Source organism: Bos grunniens, chromosome X (genome assembly GCF_055505025.1).
Source record: "Bos grunniens cultivar Pamir isolate PY7600 chromosome X, Bosgru_T2T1.0, whole genome shotgun sequence".
NCBI classification, from domain to species: Eukaryota; Metazoa; Chordata; class Mammalia; order Artiodactyla; family Bovidae; genus Bos; species Bos grunniens.
Window position 1 is genome coordinate 141,433,237 of NC_141194.1, and position 18,211 is coordinate 141,451,447.

At 41.4% G+C, this 18,211-nt stretch overlaps 1 protein-coding gene and 1 pseudogene across 1 annotated transcript in view; one reads left to right on the plus strand and one right to left on the minus strand.

Moving 5' to 3' along the window:
• Window positions 1-462: 462 nt before the first annotated feature.
• Window positions 463-1,277, minus strand: LOC147341512 (insulin-like growth factor-binding protein 3 receptor pseudogene; annotated as a pseudogene).
• A 3,988-nt stretch (window positions 1,278-5,265) lies between these two features.
• The window catches only part of CUL4B (cullin 4B), a 45,824-nt gene continuing 32,878 nt past the window's right edge, over window positions 5,266-18,211 (plus strand). The window contains exons 1-2 of the mRNA XM_086389694.1: window positions 5,266-5,369; window positions 5,709-5,803. Coding sequence (XP_086245820.1) covers window positions 5,725-5,803 — 79 coding nt within the window. The 5' untranslated portion in view covers window positions 5,266-5,369; window positions 5,709-5,724. The remainder of the gene's footprint in view (window positions 5,370-5,708; window positions 5,804-18,211) is intronic.

An 18,211-nucleotide genomic window follows, 5' to 3' on the forward strand; every position in this document is an offset into this window, starting at 1 on the left:
ACACAAGTTCAATCCCTGGGTGGAGAAGAGTCGCTGGAGAAGGGAATGGCAACCCACTCCAGTATTCTTGCCAGGAGAATCCCATGGACAGAGGGGCCTGGTGGGCTACAGTCCATGGGGTCACAAAGTGTCGGACACGACTCAGCGACTAACACTTTCACTTGCTATAATACTTACCTGAGTAATTCATAAAGGTTCTGAATATGCCTACAATGTGTTCTGAATATATCAAAAAATTAGAATCTGCAAATTGGAGCTTTGTTCCTTGTATTACTTCACTCCTCATCCTTCCCCACTCAGGGCCAGTCATTCTATTTATTTATTTATTTTTTGAGCAAAAAAGTCTTTTATTTCCTCCCACATTTCAGCTCTCCACTTTTTGTAACATCTCTTCCAACTCAGAATCAAGGCCCAAGAAGTTGATCCACACCTGAGAGCGAGACGGAAACTAGGCTAGAGCCCTCAGAGCTGGGTTCTAGACCAGTGGGACTCCCGGCGCGGATGGAAGCACGCTGCAGTGAGACAGCAGAGGCCACAGAACAGAATCAGGGAGAAGCCCAAAGCCAGCAGCTGAGAGCCACACAGAATCAGCTCCTCCGAGGTGAGCAACTTGATGAGCACGAGACCTTTGTGGCTCCAGACACTGACACACTCCTCAGCCATTCTAGGGCTCAGGGTGGCATTTCTTGCTCCCTCCTCTGAGCAGGGTATCGGTGGCTGGCTGGAGGGCAGGATTTCTGGAGTAGCACTAAACTACAGGCAGATTCCTGGGGTCCTTTCTGTGGTCACCCTGGCCGTAACGAGCACCAGCTTTCCTGCAAAAGATCCTTTCAATCCCATCGGGCTACCCTGGACCTGGGCTTGGAATGTCTGGGTCTTGTTCCTGTCTGGACCATCTCCAAAGTTCAAGGTGGCCAGTAAGCCCACGACATGAGATCCACGCCCCTTCCTTGTGACTGTCCCATTCACCGGGCACAGGGCCAGCTGGCCAAAAGATCTCAAGGAGACCCAGTCCTGGGAGATGTCAGGGCTGTGCAGGTCAGTTCTGTGGGTGAGGAGGAAGCCACCAAGACCCAGGCCAGAAAGGCCAAGAAGCAGCAGGATCAAAGTGGCACAGACCAGAGGTGGGTGGTGGGCCAGGAAGAGATGCAGGTAGTGCCCTGCCTGGCAGATGCCCATGGAGAGCAGAGGGGTCTGAGCCTTCAGAGCCTGTGCTTGCAGCCGGTCTGAGACCGGCGACCCCCCCGCCGCCCCCCCGCCCCGGGACATCACGGGTGGAGTTGCGAAGGGGCAGGGTCCGTGCTCCCACCCAGTCGCCCCACCCAGCCTCCCAGTCATTCTATTTACAGTCATCCCTCGGGATCCACAGAGGATTGGTTCCAGGACCCCAATGGATGCCAAAATCCTCAGATGCTCAACTCTCCTATAAAATGGCATGGTATTTGCATATGACCTATGCACATCCTTCCCTGTACTTTATTATTATATTTGGAGTGTATTTATTTTTATTGAGGTAATGTTGATTTATAATATTAAATAAGCTTCATATGTATATTATATTTCTACTTCTGTATACCCTACAACATGCTCACCACCAAAAATTTAGTTTCCATCCATAACCTTACAGTTGATCTCCATTTCATCCTCCCCACCTTCTTCTGGTAACCACTAGTCTATTCTCTGTGTCTATGTCTTTGTTTTGGTTTGATTTGTTCATTTATATTGTTGCAATGGAATATACTCAGCCATAAAAGAGAAATCTTGCCATTTTGCAACAACATGGATGAACTTTGAGGTTTTTGTGCTAAGTGAAACAAGTTAAATGGGAGAAAGACAAATAGTGTATGATTTATACTCATGTACGGAATATAAAAAACAAACAAAAATCAAAACAAAATAAATAAACTTAAAAAAAACTGAAGCATGGTTGATTTACAGTATTATATGTTACAGGTATACAATACAGTGATTCACATTTTTAAAGGTTATGTACCATTTAGAGTTATTATTAAAACTCCCATGATACTTTAAATCATCTCTGGGTTACTGATAATACCTAATACATGTCAATGCTATGTAAATAGTTGTAAATACAATGTAAATGCTATATATATAGTTGCCAGCTCTGCAAATTCATGTTTTGCTTTTCAGAACTTTCTGGATTATTTTCTATCGAAGGCCTTGATTCTTCTTTTTATGTTGTACGCTTTCTCCAACTACTTCTGGTAATCTTTTGTTGTCTGTGCATATTAGTGAATAAGGGACAAATTGATTAGCAAAGATAGGTTGCCTGGGTTCCCTCTGCAGCTGTGTGTCTCTGTCCCCTCTCCTTAGCAGAAGGACTTTGTATAAATGGGTTGTGTGTGTTGAACTGTCAGGCTCCCCTTTAAGGTAAGTGCTTCTGCCAGAGTCAGAAAGGGCCATTCTCCTTACTCCCTGCAAATTGCCAAAACAGTTTTACTCTGGCAGTGGAGAACTTTACTGTATTTCTCTCCTGTCCAAAGTTGCTTCTCTCTTTTTGTTTTTCCATATATCTTGTGGAAGTCCAGATTACACCAAGTCTGCTCTGTAGTTTTTTTTTTTTTTTCCTGCTGCTGCTGCTGCTGCTAAGTCACTTCAGTCGTGTCCGAGTCTGTGCGACCCCATAGACGGCAGCCCACCAGGCTCCTCTGTCCCTGGGATTCTCCAGGCAAGAACACTGGAGTGGGTTGCCATTTCCTTCTCCAATGCATGAAAGTGAAAAGTGAAAGTGAAGTCATTCAGTCGTGCCCAACTCCTAGAGACCCCATGGACTGGAGCCTACCAGGCTCCTCCATCCATGGGATTTTCCACTAGCAAGTTTTTGGAAGCAAATAGCTTACTTTCTTTAGTGTGAAATTTTAGGCTTTAACCTTGGAATTGGCTGGGGAAGGGGGTGTAGGACTGATCACAAGGGGGCCCAACTGATCCTTCTTTCCAGAATGCAATTCTTTAATTGACAGGAGAGCCTCCCCTCCTCTTTGCATTTATTCATTCTGGAATTTTATTTTCTCTGGATTTAATCCAGTAATTTTCCCTTGCAGGTTTTTAACTGGACTCCTCCTTCTCTTTTATCACTATGATCATATTCAATTTCTATCCTCAAGGGATCTTCACAATTTCTGAACTGCTGATGGAACAGTTTGCTTTAATTATACCAGTCTTTGTCCTTTTGCTATTCTGATGTTTTAAGAGATTTGGAGAAGAGAGGATGGAGAGAAAGTTACAAGCAGTTAGGCCGCCATCTTGATCTAATCTGAACAAAGTCATTTTCTTCCGTCAGTTTGACCGAGGCAATGATAGTGGCTCACTCTGAGAGACCAGGGGAAAAGGCCTGTTCCAGTTCTGGCTTCTGATTAGTCAAGACTTCTAATAAGGGTGCATTAAGATTGAGAAATCCAGTTATCTGCATGTCAGTGCTTCTGAGAGCACCAAGGTGACAAATAGCAGGCATGATCTCAGAGCAGAAAAACTGTACACAAAAAAAGTGCCCCCTTTCGGTGAGCTGATTAGAAAAAGGCACTCCTTTGGGTTGTTGTTGTTGTTTAGTCTATAAGTCATGTCTGACTCTTTGCGACCCCATGGACTATAGACTTCCAGGCTCCTCCTGGGATTTTCCAGGCAAGGATACTAGATTGGGTTGCCATTTCCTTCTTCAGGGAATCTTCCCACCCACAGGATGCAGAGGTAGAGGGGACAATACCTTAAGGGTATGAGGTGTCTTTCACGGGTTTCAGAAATGTTCTGAAACTGACTAGTAATGGTTACCTGTATCTGGAATTCGCTAAAATCATTGAATTTTACACCTTGAAGGTGTAAATTGTATGGTATGTGCATGCGTGCTCAGCTGCATCTGACTCTTTTTTGTGACCTCATAGGCTGTAGCCCACCAAGCTCCTCTGTCCATGGAATTCTCCAGGAAAGAATACCGGAGTGGGTTGCCATTTCCTCCTCCAGGGGATCTTCCCACCACTAGGATAGAAACCAAGTCTTTTTTGTCTCCTGCATCAGCAGGCAGGTTCTTTACCATTAGCATCACCTGGGAAACCCTTTAAACACATAGAAAAGTGTAATGAATTTCACAATAATCACCAATATACCCCCCAGGTAGATTGTACAATTAACATTCTATTGTTATATTCTAATAGCTTTATTGTATTCTAACAGTACTAGAAATAGAAACAGGAAAAAGAAGTATCCCATTCACAATAGTGGAAAAGGTATGTGTGAAACATCAACCAGCAAGACAAATAAGGACTCCCCAAATTCAGCTGTCCCTAGACAAAGGATCAGGAAAGGAGCAACCTAGCAAGACAGAACATTTTAGGAAAACTGGTGTACTCTAGCCAAATGCCACAGAAAAACTGCGTCCCACCCCTCAGCTATGCCACCCTGGGCAGGCTACCTCGAGGCTGCCATCTCATTTCTTCCACCCGGCGCTCAGTGGAGACCACGTGAAGAGCCTGCCGCCCCTCCCTCTCCACTGGGATGGTGTGCAAGGAGACCCTGAGGGGAGTCAGAACTTTCCCACTCATTAGTGTTAGTTCAGGAAGTGCACTGGTCTTGAAATAGAGCAACTTTGGTTGACCTGCCAATGTCCCATAGGTATTATTATAAAAGTGAATAACTCAGACTTAGGGGAACAAACATATCCATCGACAGTAGATCTTTTGAGGTGTTCCTTTTTTGGCGCTCACTAGCCAAGAGGGGTTTCCCCTGAAGGGATAGGTCAGATTTGTTGTCAATTATCCTTGAAACCCAATAAGTCCACGGGAAATCCAACCTTGGTAGGCAGGACTTAACTCGAAGGTTTGGCACTTGCCGCTTAGCGCGACCTTGTGAGCCCTGAGGTTTTGAGATAGAAGTAGATAAAACAACAAACAACAACCAATCCTGTACGTGCCCCTAGGACAGAGAGTGAAGTGACTCCTTTGAGATTGGGTAACGCGGGGAGGGGTTTCATGTCTGAATTTACTGACATGGACCTACTTTTTCGGCCAAGAGACCCTAAGTGGTGCCACATCTTTAGTCAAGTTTTCAATTATTCTATATGCTGTCCTTTCGTTCGTTACTCTCAAACTTTTAAAAGAGGGAGATTATAGAGTTACAGCTTTTATTAACATGCAGGATGGAGAATTAAAGGCAAAGTATGTTAGAAAGTATCTGTTAGAAAACTGCCTCCCATAGGTCAGTAGCCCTGATGAGGTCACAATAGAATCTTTAGAGACCTGGCTCAAATCACAAGTGAGCTCACAGTTTGGAGAGCCCTCAAGAGAGTTGCAGGACAGTTGGAGAGGAGCCTAGTCCTATGCATTCAAGCCAGCGGGGGGCTCAAGCCATAGGGAAAAAAGGTGTTTTTTTTTTTACCTTCCCGCTTTCACTAAGCCATCGTAATTTGAGGTAGGATTTGAAGGGCTACGTCAGACTTCCAGTTGAAGATGTTTGAACAGATGTGTTTTTTCTCCCCCAAACTAGCTTTCAATGAATGAAGAGAAATAAGAATAGATCCATAGCCATAGGGAATCACAAGGGAAGGGTATGAATAGTGGGTGGAAATTGTGAGGATTTTCTTGAAGATAGGAAACGAATATGGTAAAATTAGTTGGGAAACCAGAGTCATTGAATCCATAAGGCCATAGAGATATGGGAGAGGGCAGCTGTAAAACTGAATTCTCTGTTCTTTAACCTAGCTCCCAAGTATAGACGATGTCACAGTCACCTGGATCATTGGATGGAAGTGACGATGAAGCCGTCCCAGAAGGCAGTAAAGGTGAAGCATTTTCTGGTGAGTAAATGAACTTATAACACTTTAAGTCCAAATAATTGTTAAGAATATGTCTAGGAAGCTTGAGTCAATTACCAAGTTATTCCTGAGAAGATCAAGTATAATGAAACCTTTAATAAAAAATTATTATTTTTTTATTAAAGGTGGAAATTAGTTTCCCCTAGAGGGATCACCCCACTCCAGTACTCTTGCCTGGAAAATCCCATGGACGGAGGAGCCTGGAGGGCTGCAGTCCATGGGGTCGCTAAGAGTTGGACACGACTAAGCGACTTCACTTTCACTTTTCACTTTCCTGCATTGGAGAAGGAAATGGCAACCCACTCCAGTGTTCTTGCCTGGAGAATCCCAGGAACCGGGGAGCCTGGTGGGCTGCCGTCTATGGGATCGCATAGAGTCGGACACGACTGAAGCGACTTAGCAGTAGCAGCAGCAGCAGAGGGATCAGGTGGGGAAGGCAATGGCAACCCACTCCAGTACTCTTGCCTAGAAAACTCCATGGATGGAGGAGCCTGGTAGGCTGCAGCCCATGGGGTCACACAGAGTCGGACACGACTGAAGCGACTTAGCAGCAGCAGCAGCAGCGGGATCAGGGGATGGTGATCAAGTGGGCATTTCTGGTTTTACTTTGTTGTGGTTGTTTTAGTGAGAATGAACTCATGTAATTTTACAAAAACTTTATAATAAAGTTTGATCATATTTAGTGTTGCTAATGGTGTGCACAGTCGGTGGTCATTCTGATGGTGGGTGTGTATCTGCAACATTCCTTAATACTAATATAGCTGTCTATCAAAATTTAAATATACCTTTTGTCTGACCAATTCTATTTCTAATATATCCCCAGAAATACTTCTACACAGACACAAAGGTCTGTGTTACAAGATATTCATTGTTTGTTGTATCAACAATTGGAAGTAACCAAATGTTCCAAAATAGGGGAATGGTTACATAAAATGTGGTATGTTTTTATTACAAAATAGTACACAGCCCTTAAAAAGAATTAGATAGACCTTCATGTACTGTTATGAAAAGATCTCCAGTGTATATTAGGCTTAAAAAGCAAATTGTAGAGCTATACATATAGTAATGATACCATTTTAAAAAAACACTAAAGCTTTCTATTTGTATAAATATATATATATATACATAAATACTGAGGAAAGCTATACACAACACTTAGTGAACAGACACTTCCACTTTTTATCCTATATTCTTCTATACTTTGTATTTACAAAACGTTTGTGTGTCATTTGTATAAATAAACAAAACTGAAAGATAAGCATCAATAGAATAGAAATAGTTCATAGAACTTCCCAACCACTAATAGCTAAAAAAAAAAAAAAGGAAAAAGGAAATTCAGTCAGTCCAGCAAAAATAAGGAAAGGGGAAAAAGAAACAATGAAGTGTGATGATTAGAATTTTTTTCTTAAATGACAGGAATATGTACATCCATAAACAGTTGTGCCTTGGTATCCACTGGGGATTGGTTGCACAATCCTGTCTCCGCACCCCCTCCCTCCCCCACCTACTACCTCTGGAATCCCCAGATGTTCAAGTCTCTTATTAAAATTGTGTAAGTCTCATGTAAAATGTTGTAGTACAGTCTGAACTCCACATATGCTAATGTGAACTGGCAGATATGGAGGGCTGAATGTACTACGCTGCCCGTAAAAATGGTAAGGTGAATTCTGTGAGTACTGACACAAAAAATGTCCATGGTATAATATTAAGTGACATAAAGTCACAGAACAATTCACACAGTGTGATCTATTTTTTTAAAAAGTAAAAACTCTGTAAATAGCTAAATATATCGAAAAACATTTAATTAGAAAACCGTTAACTGAAGTTACCTTTGGGGATTGGAAGAAGGTGTCACCTTTTTTTGTAGTCAAAGATTGTTGAGACTTGGACATCTCTAAATGTACAACTGATCGTATTACTCTCTTCCCTGCTTGAAGCCCTTCAGTGGGTTACCCATGACCTAATGGATTGAATCCAAATCCTGGAGCATGATGTACAAAGTTCACCGTGATCCGAACCCTACCTGATTGTCTTCATCTCCTACCATCCTATTGCATGCCAGTTGCACAGCATATCATGCTTGCATTTGCTTAAATGCACCACGCTTTTCCTCATACTTCCATGTCTCTGTATGCATTGTTGCCTTTTTCAGTTAACCTGTAGGTTTCTAGATGGCACCATCCTGATATGACAAATTAAGTGCAGATTTGTATAATAACAATTCCAAGTCCCCATCTTGTGGACTTATGGAAAGTCTATTCTTCCAGCAGGTTGGAGGGCGATTCCTCAAGCTCTGGAGTAATTTTGGGGAATCCTCCAGTAATGCATAAATATTCAAAAAATCAGTCCTAGTTGTCATTTGTCATCTCTGCCAGGTATTCATTCTCTAAACTGCTATGCTAGCATTCAACTGATCACTGCTTGCTGTCTTTATACTTTTTAAAACTTTTTATATATAATTTTAATATATACAAAAGAATATGTGTGACATGTAATTTATGGAGTGTAATAAAACAAACATCCAAGAACCCATCATCAGCTTAAGAACTAGAACACTACCACTGCTTTTTTTTTTAAACAGGACTTTTTTTAAAATAAATATTTATTTTTGGCTGTGCTGGGTCTTTGTTGCTGAGTCTGGGTTTTCTCTAGTTGAGGAGAACTGGGGCTACTCTCTAGTTGAGGGGCATGGGCTTCTCACCACAGTGGCTTCTCTTGTTGCAGGGCACAGGCTCTAGGGCCCTCGGGTTTCAGTAGTTGTGGCTTGGGGACTCCAGACCAGGCTCAGTAATTGTGGAAATCTTAACCACTAGACAGCCTGGGAAGTTCCTACTAGAACATTACGAATGCTTTTGAATCTATCTAGATTCTCCACCCTCTTGCTTCCCCTAAAGCAATCCCATATCATGGATTTTATGTTTATTATTTCCTTTCCATATTTTATTTTTATCACATTATATATCCATGAGTTTTCTTATTTTTGAGCTTTAAAAAAAGTATCAAATTATATGTATGATTTTCTTCTTTTCATGTAACATTCCTGTGATTTATGGATGTAGCTACAATTTATTTTTTAACACTGTAGTATTTTCTTGTGTGAATATACCACATTTAGTCACTCTGTTGAAGAATATTCCCTTGCCATTCTTTGAAATCTGTGTCACAGGTGATACAGACTAGGAACAGAAAATCCTTAGCATGTTTTAAATCATTTTGTTCTTTGTGCCACCACTAAACATTCTCCATATGCCTCTTTTTTAGCACTTAGCATATTTAGGAGCAAGGGTCAGCAATTTTTTTTTCTGTAAAGGACTAGGTAGGAAATATTTCAGGCTCTGCGGGCCATATGGTCTGTTGCAGCTACTGAACTCTGTAGTCTTAGCATAAAAGCAGCCACAGAAAATATGTAGATGAATGAGTATGGCAGTGTTCCAATAAAACGTTCTTTATAAAGACAGGCAGCTGGCTGAGTTTGGTCCACTGGCCATCATTTCCCAAACCCTGCTCAAGTTCATCTGAATTCCTGTAGCATTGTCCACTATCAGGTCATAATGTGCATCTGTATCATCGCATTTCTTTTTCATTATCTTATTTCCCATGCCATATCACACCCTCATCCTGCCCTTTGTGATTCTGAGCTCCTGTAGCTAATGATGAGGCCAACTTTTAAGTCCAATTCCGAAATGAGTGTGACTCAAAGCAAGAATTATTAATAGCCACAGCTGCAACAGCAAGTAGGGTACAGAAGTAAGGTCCAGTATGGAATTCTCTTGCTTTTTTCTCTGATCCAATGGATGTTGGCAATTTGATCTCTGGTTCTTCTGCCTTTTCTAAAACCAGCTTGAACATCTAGAAGTTCTTGGTTCATGTACTGTTGAAGCCTAGATTGGAGAATTCTGAGCATTACCTTGCTAGAGTGTTCGATGAATGCAGTTGTGCAGTAGTTTGAACATTCTTTGGCATTGCCTTTCTTTGGGATTGGAATGAAAACTGGTGTTTTCCAGTCCTGTGGCCACTGCTGAGTTTTCCAAATTTTGCTGGCATATTGAGTGCAGCACTTTAACAGCATCATCTTTTACTCATCTCACTTTTCACTTTCATGCATTGGAGAAGGAAATGGCAACCCACTCCAGTGTTCTTCTCTGGAGAATCCCAGGGACGGGGGAGCCTGGTGGGCTGCTGTCTCTGGGGTTGCACAGAGTCAGACACAACTGAAGCGACTTAGCAGCAGCAGCTCAGCTGGAATTCCATCACCTCCACTAGCTTTGTTTGCAGTGATGCTTTCTAAGGCCCACTTGACTTCACATTCCAGGATGTCTGGCTCTAGGTGAGTGATCACACCATCGTGGTTATCTGGGTCATGAAGATCTTTATTGTACAATTCTTTTGTGTATTCTTGCCACCTCTTCTTAATATCTTCTGCTTCTGTTAGGTCCATATCATTTCTGTCCTTTATTGTGCCCATCTTTGCATAAAATGTTCCCTTGGTATCTCTAATTTTCTTGAAGAGATCTCTAGTCTTTCCCAATCTATTGTTTCCCTCTGTTTCTTTGCATTGATCACTTAGGAAGGCTTTCTTATCTCTCCTTGCTATTTGGAACTCTGCATTCAGATGGATATATCTTTCCTTTTTCTCCTTGCCTTTTGCTTCTCTTCTTTTCTCAGCTATTTGTAAGGCCTCCTTAGACAACCATTTTGCCTTTTTGCATTTCTTTTTCTTGGGGATGGTTTTGATCACTGCCTCCTGTACATTGTCACAAACCTCCATCCATATTTTTTCAAGGGACTCTATCAGATCTAATCCCTTGAATCTTTGTCACTTCCACTGTATAATTGTACAGGACAGTGTTCCTATTACCAGCCTTTATCCACTCTGTCCTATAATCGTCTTCCTCACCCACTAGGGCAGCTGAGAACTGTTTGAGGGCAAGGGTTGTCTTTGTATACTCAGTGACTGGATCATAACCGGTCCTGAGACAAGGTTTGTTCAGTGTTTGCCTGGATTTGACTAGGAGAAGGAGCCGGATTCACCCTCCAGTGAAGATCACCACTGGCTGAGGGTCCAGCCAGGGGATGGACTGACTTTCTACAGCCAAATTGCCACTCTCTCCTTGAATGTGCACTGCTTGCTGCTGTGTCCTGTGTACTTGATGATAGCCTGCACTAAATCCAAGAAGCTTGTTCTCCTTTTGGACTTGGCTCATCTCAGTAAAGGCGTTGTTTCATTATTCCTCATTTTTTTCTCCTGGTGAGTGGGGCTCTGGACATTTTTTCCTAACTTGTCTATACTTGAAACAATTTTACGGCATATCTCCTTACTAAATTATAAACTATGGGAAGTACTGTATTTGGAGTTAGAGAAAAGCTGGATTTGGTTAAGTCTATGCTTTTTGGGGCTTCCCTGGTGGCTCAGATGGTAAAGAATCCACCTGCAGTACAGGAGACCTGGGTTGGATCCATGGGTTGAGAAGATCTGCTGGAGAAGAGAATGGCTCCCACTCCAGTATTCTTGCCTGGAGAATTCCATGGACAGAGGAACCTGGTAGGCTATAGTCCATGGGGTCACAAAGAGTCGCACATGACTGAGAGACTTAAATGTCAGTATTCAAATGTTTGTGACTTTGGCAAGTCATTTTAACCTCCTTCCACAAGCCTGTTTCTCATCTGTAAAATTCAGATGGCACTTGACCTATCTCACAGTGTGGTTATGAGGATAAAATAAGATTGTGTGTGAAAGTGCTTTGGAAAACTGTAAAATCAACTGCAAATGGAATTTTGTATTAGTTCTGTATTCCCTTCTGACATCTAGCACCATGCCTTGCCCAGAGTAGTTTGCTCAATACATTTTTGTTGAATGACCAAATGAATTGGCAAGAGAGATGATGCTATCTGTGGGAATAAAGGACATTTAATAGAATCAGGGAAAACAGATCATTTGGCAATAGAAACATCCATATGGTGAGTGATAATTCAGAAGTTGGGCATTTATGGATAGCTCCAAACCCACATTCCCAATGTCTGCTCTTTGTTTTGCTTATTTAAAAAAGATGAATTTTCTTCTAACATGACTTTGGCAGCTGAGATAAGTTGTTAAATTTCACTTGACGCTAAATATGCAGTCCTTTCAAAGCAGGGTTGGCCCCAGGCAATACTGTGAGGTCAGCAAAATGTACTCTCAGAAATCTTTCCTCCCTTGATGGTAACTTTTCCCACTACTCACACTGCAGGGCCTGGACAAAGTTCTGTTTACCTCCAAGCACTGAAGACTTTTGTATTATCCTTTGTTTCTAAGAAGCATTCACCTAAAAGGGTCAGGAACTAAGTCTCTCTGGTTAATTTGCATTTGAAAGAAGGATTCCTAGAGATGGCGACTATTTTTATCAAAAGGAATGAATAAATAGTTGTGAAATTTCAGGCATTAAAAGAAATACAAAGGGTTATCAGCCTCATTCAGATCACCATGGTATTTATTTCACCTACTGCTGTGGTCTCAATCCTGGAGTTGTTCAGAATCACCCAGAGAACTTCTTAAAAATACTAATAATTGCGATTTAATTCCATTGGACTAGGTTCAGTCAGTCCAGTTGCTCAGTTGTGTCTGACTCTTTGCGACCCCATGGATTGTAGCACACCAGGCCTCCCTGTCCATCACCAACTCCGAGAACTTGCTCAAACTCATGTCCATTGAGTCAGCAATGCCAACCAACCATCTCATTGTCTGTGGTCCCCTTCTCCTCCTGCTTTCAATCTTTCCCAGCTTCAGGGTCTTTTCCAGTGAGTCACTTCTTCGCATCACGTAGCCAAAGTATTGGAGCTTCAGCTTCAGCATCGGTCCTTCCAATGAAATTTCAGGATTGATTGCCTTTAGGATTGACTGGTTTGATCTCCTTGCAGTCCAAGGGACTCTGAAGAGTCTTCTCCAACACCACAGTTCAAAAGCATCAATTCTTCTGCACTCAGCTTCCAAACATGAAAAGTGAAAGTGAAAGTCACTCAGTTGTGTCCGACTCTTTGCAACCCCATGGACTACACAGTCCATGGAATTCTCCAGGCCAGAATACTGGACTGGGTAGCCTTTCCTTTCTCCAGGGGATCTTCCCAACCCAGGGATCGAACCCAGGTCTCCCACATTGCAGGCGGATTCTTCACCAGCTGAGCCACCACATGACTACTGGAAAAATCATAGCTTTGACTAGACAGACCTTTGTCAGCAAAGGACTGTCTCTGCTTTTTAATATGCTATCTAGGTTGGTCATAGCTTTTCTTCCAAGGAGCAAGCGTCTTTTCATTTCATGGCTGCAGTCACCATCTGCAGTGATTTTGGAGCCCAAGAAAATAAAGTCTGTCACTGTTTTCCATTGTTGCCCTATCTATTTGCCATGAAGTGATGGGACCAGATGCCATGATCTTCGTTTTTTGAATGTTGAATTTTAAGCCAGCTGTTTCACTCTCCTCTTTCACTTTCATCAAGAGGCCCTTTCGTCCCTCTTTGTTTTCTACCATAAGGGTGGTGTCATCTGCGTATCTGAGGTTATTGATATTTCTCCTGGCAGTCTTGATTCCAGCTTGTGCTTCATCCAGCCTGGCATTTTGCATGATGTACTCTGCATACAAGTTAAATAAGCAAGGTGACAATATATAGCCTCCATGTACTGCTTTCCCAATTTGGAACCAGTCTGTTGTTCCATGTCCAGTTCTAACTGTTGCTTCTTGACCTCATACAGATGTATTAGGAGGCAGGGCAGGTGGTGTGGTATGCCCATCTCTTTCAGAATTTTCCACAGTTTGTTGTGATCCACACAGTCAAAAGCTTTAACATAGTCAATAAAGCAGAAGTAGATGTTTGTCTGGAATTCTCTTGCTTTTTTAATGATCCAATGGATGTTTGCAATTTGATCTCTGGTTCCTCTGCCTTTTCTAAATCCAGCTTGAACATCTGGAAGTTCTTGGTTCACATACTGTTAAAGCCTGTCTTGGAGAATTTTGAGCATTACTTTGCTAGCATGTGAGATAAGTGTAATTGTGCAGTAGTTTGAACATTCTTTGGCATTGCCTTTCTTTGGGATTTGAATGAAAACTGACCTTTTTCAGTCCTGTGGCCATTGCTGAGTTTTCCAAATTTACTGGCATATTGAGTACTGCACTTTAACAGCATCATCTTTTAGGATTTTCAATAGCTCAGCTGGAGTTACATCAACTCCACTAACTTTGTTCATAGTGATGCTTCCTAAGGACTAGGTTCAGACGTGGGCATAGGTGTTTTTTGGGAACCTCTGATTTAAACCTAAATTGGCCCTGCTTTTGAGAGAAGGAAAAGCTGAATGCCATTGGAAGATTAAACCTTAAAGTAGGATGGAGGTAGAAAGACTCAACTCCATAATAAGCAAGTGTCTGGTAGCATCAGAGGAAGAAGTAGTCTGTGACTGATTTTCCCCCACTCCCAAACCCCCAGGGGATACTGCCTGGCTCTGTTAGTCCTTAAATCTGCTTTCCAGATGGTTCACAGGTAGGACAGTACATAAAATTTCTGAAACAAGGGGATAAATACTCTAATGGTTGCTATACCCAAGTCAGTAAATCTTCAGTTGATAACTTTAGAAATGATATAACATAGAAATGATCTTGTTTTTAAAAATGAGATCTGTGTCATTTATTTACATTTTACTGGACATCATAGATTCAGCATTTGTAATTAAGTTCCTTGCTTTATAAAGCAATTCCAGGATGGGCAAAGGGTGAACACACAATGTATAGTTGGAGCATCATTGCTTAAGCTTTGGCCTCCTCAGTCATCCCCCAGCAGTCCCTTGTTGCTGATAGCATAACAAAGCCCTTATTATGATAAAATTTTTACTATGTCACCACTGCTTGGTTTGACGCATTTGTATTTCTCTCCTTCAAAGATTGTCCTTCAGAAAAATAGATAGAGAACATGCACCACCTTTTCCCCAGAAGTTGTCTTTTCTGGAGATATTCTTAAACAAGGCTTGCTGCAGAAACATGTTTCTGAGCAAGCACTGTCTGCTGTTTTTAAGGAAAATCCCACCCATGAATAACAAGGCTTCAAAGAGTGACTATTCACTGACAAGCCCCTCCTCAGAGAAGAGAAGAACCCAAACCAAGCACCCTGGGGAATCCCCGTGATCAAAAAAGGAAAACTGCTTACACTCTGCCTTTTTAGAGAGATGCCTACAGAGAAAGAGGGATGGACATTAGATAGTCCTGTCTTTATTTGTATCTCTTCCTTTATGCATATATTTACCTTTATAAATAGCTACAGATTTATTTATTTACTTGATTAAAAGAAGGCCAGTAATAACTATACTTCATCTGGCGGTATTAAGTTTAATTAATGTTTCTAAGGTATGAGTTGAACTCACAATTGAAAGATTCTGTGTATGGAATATGTGTACAGTGCCCACTTGGGTTTAATCTGATAATGCCATAAATGTATGGTGTCTACATTGCACAACTTTATTATTGTGGTTTCATTGAGTTAACCATGAAAAATGTATTTTACTGCTGAGAATGTCTTTAATATTTGTTGACAAACATTTCGGTAGACACCCAGGTGGCGCTAGAGGTAAAGAATCCACCTGCCAATACAGGCGACACAGGAGACAAGGGTTTGAGCCCTGGGTCGAGAAGATCCCCTGGAGGAGGAAATGGCAACCCACTCCAGTATTCTTGCTTGGGAAGCCCCATGGACAGAGGAGCCTGGTGGGCTGCAGTCCATTGGAGTCACAAAGAGTTGGACACGACTGAACATGCACGCATGATTGTGTGTTTTGGTTAGCCCCAATTAGTTGATTCTTGATGTCAAAGATATTTACAAAGCAATGTGTGTTTTTCTTCCTTTTAAATTGGTCCAAAGTTCCAAAAAGACACAAAGTTCTAGTCTTCATACATTACATAGTAATATCTAAGTTGGTTTGTGCCATAAAATGTAAATGTTAAATTTTTTAAATTACATAAATTACATATCCATAATAAGATGTGCTAAATATGTAAGAATTGACCTGGACAAAATAAATTAAGGTTGTAAAATGTCAAAAGGAAGATTTTTATTAATCAAAAAGAAAATAATATTTTCCTCTAAATCTCACTTAAGGATATTTCACAGAAAACTTAACTAGTAGGTTAGGTACTGGGTCATTCAAAGTGAGCCTAGAGCTCAAGAGCCAAGTATCTGTGCTTTTAGAGCTAACATGTAACACGGAAGACTGAAGGGCTTAGATAACCACATCAGATTGGGAGCTATTATTACAGCCACATAGTTGAATATTAACAGGACTCAGCTATCCTGTATGTTAGCATAAAAGCTTATCTTTGTATGGCACTAAGATTTGTAATTTTTTAAATAGCTAGCACTTCCATACATCCTTCTAAGGAATATAATTACATGAATTGGAACATAGCCTTTTTTTTTTTTTTTTTTTTTGTCTTGAAAGGTCCCTGGTTAAACTGCAAATCCTCCTAGAAAGGGTACTACTTTGAGCTATTATCAGTTGGCCCATCCATATAACCTTCTAAGGAATATAACTACATAAATGAGAATGACCTTTATCATTAAGTCCTGAAAATTGGCCAGTTAATCTTCCCTTATGAAGACATGGTGTTGTTTTATTCTCATTCAATGAAAAATTCAACTCAATAAGTATTTACTCTGCGTTTACAGTTGTTCAGCACCGTGTGAAATGTGAGACACAATAAGGGAGGGTTTAATATTTTGGGACACCTTCTCTGGCCTTAAGAGCTTACAAGTCTCATATTGGGCAAGAAGAACAACATGGCACATTCAAAACAAATAGGAGCCCATCTTTCCCCTTTGAGGCCTCTTATCTCTCTTCTCTGTGGCCCTGGGCCCTAAGTTCCATTAGAGCCTTGCTTTCAGCCTGTTGTCATCAAACCGCACAAAGCTGGATAGTGGCCCAAGGTGGTACCTTTTCTAGGAGGATTTGCTTTTTAATGAAGGACTTTTTAAGACAATAAATAAAAAGTGGAACTGTGTAAACAAAATTAGAAAACTGATTTATTCTTAGGATTCTGATTTGTCTATCTCAAACTATACAATACAAACTGCTTTTATTCCCTCACAGTCCCGTTACTACCCTGCTTTTAAAAGCCCAATTTGGTCTCCATACTGTCTACTTTGGCCTGCAGGGTAGACTCCAAAATTTTTAACTTCACCTGCTAGGCATCCTTGAGCCTCATCTTTCTTACTTCCAACCAGACATACTACTTTCCAGCCTCACTGCATTTTTCATATTTCCACCAGCAGGCCAGGTCCTTTCACAACTGCCCGCTTTGCCCGTTTCCACTGCCCAGGGTGCCTTTCAGTCCTCTGCCCTCGTCTTTTTTGGCAACTCCCTCTTTGAGACCCAGCATAAACTTCAATTCCTCTGTGAAGCTCAAACTATTCTAGACTTGTCTCAAATGTCTTTCACCTGTTCCCACAGAACTTTGTCCGTTGGTTATAGTACTGTTATAGAAACTACTTTTGAAACTCTTCTCCCACTGCTTCTCAGTGACAGGACCTGGTATTGTGTCTGGCATACAAAGTGTTTCAGCACACGCTCCTTGAATGTTTCTGCAGTTAGGAAGAGCAACAGGTTGGCAAATTTAGTTTTGTTTGCCAGGTTCTCCTACCTCCCCTTCCACAATACTCTCGGGTTAAATAAAAACTCCCAACAGGGGATTTACATGGCTTATTGTAGTTAATGTAACCAAATTTAAAGGTTTGTTTTTAGGATTAATGTTTTAAAATTTGGGCTTGTGTACTATATTGGTAGAAAACATTGACTTTTACCGATATTGTTCTCTTAAAATGTCTGGAGAAATAACATGAACCAGGATTTCGTAAAAAGAAGTGGCTTTGTTTAGTCTGTAAATCACCGGGTTAACGGCTGATGGGAGTTGGAGCTGGGATTGGCCCTAGGAATTGTGCTAGAGGGACGTGTTAGTTACCTTCCTGTTTCTTGGCCTTAGAATGCACCCTTTTTAACTCTAGCCAGCCATCTTAGAGAATGCTTCCGGTAGGAAGGTAACAGGATTTGCATCTAGGTTACTGAGAAAAGTATCAAAACTCAGTATTGAGTCAGCGCTGTCCTTGACATGAAAGAGAAACAATGAATAGCTCAACTGAATGAAAAACTCATTTGTCTTCTTTGTATCTAAGCTCTTTTCCTGTCCTATCTTAACATCATAACATCCTCCCTAGCATCAGGCATAATGGCATGACTGTTTTCCTCCATTTCGAGTTACTCCTCTGGCCTTGCAACCCCTCCTTATTCCTTTATCTCTTTCAAAGTTTCTATTCTCCGTTCCTTTACTTTTACTCCCTCCCTCCCTCTTATTTTCCCAGCAAGCTCACCCCGCCCCTCACCGTCA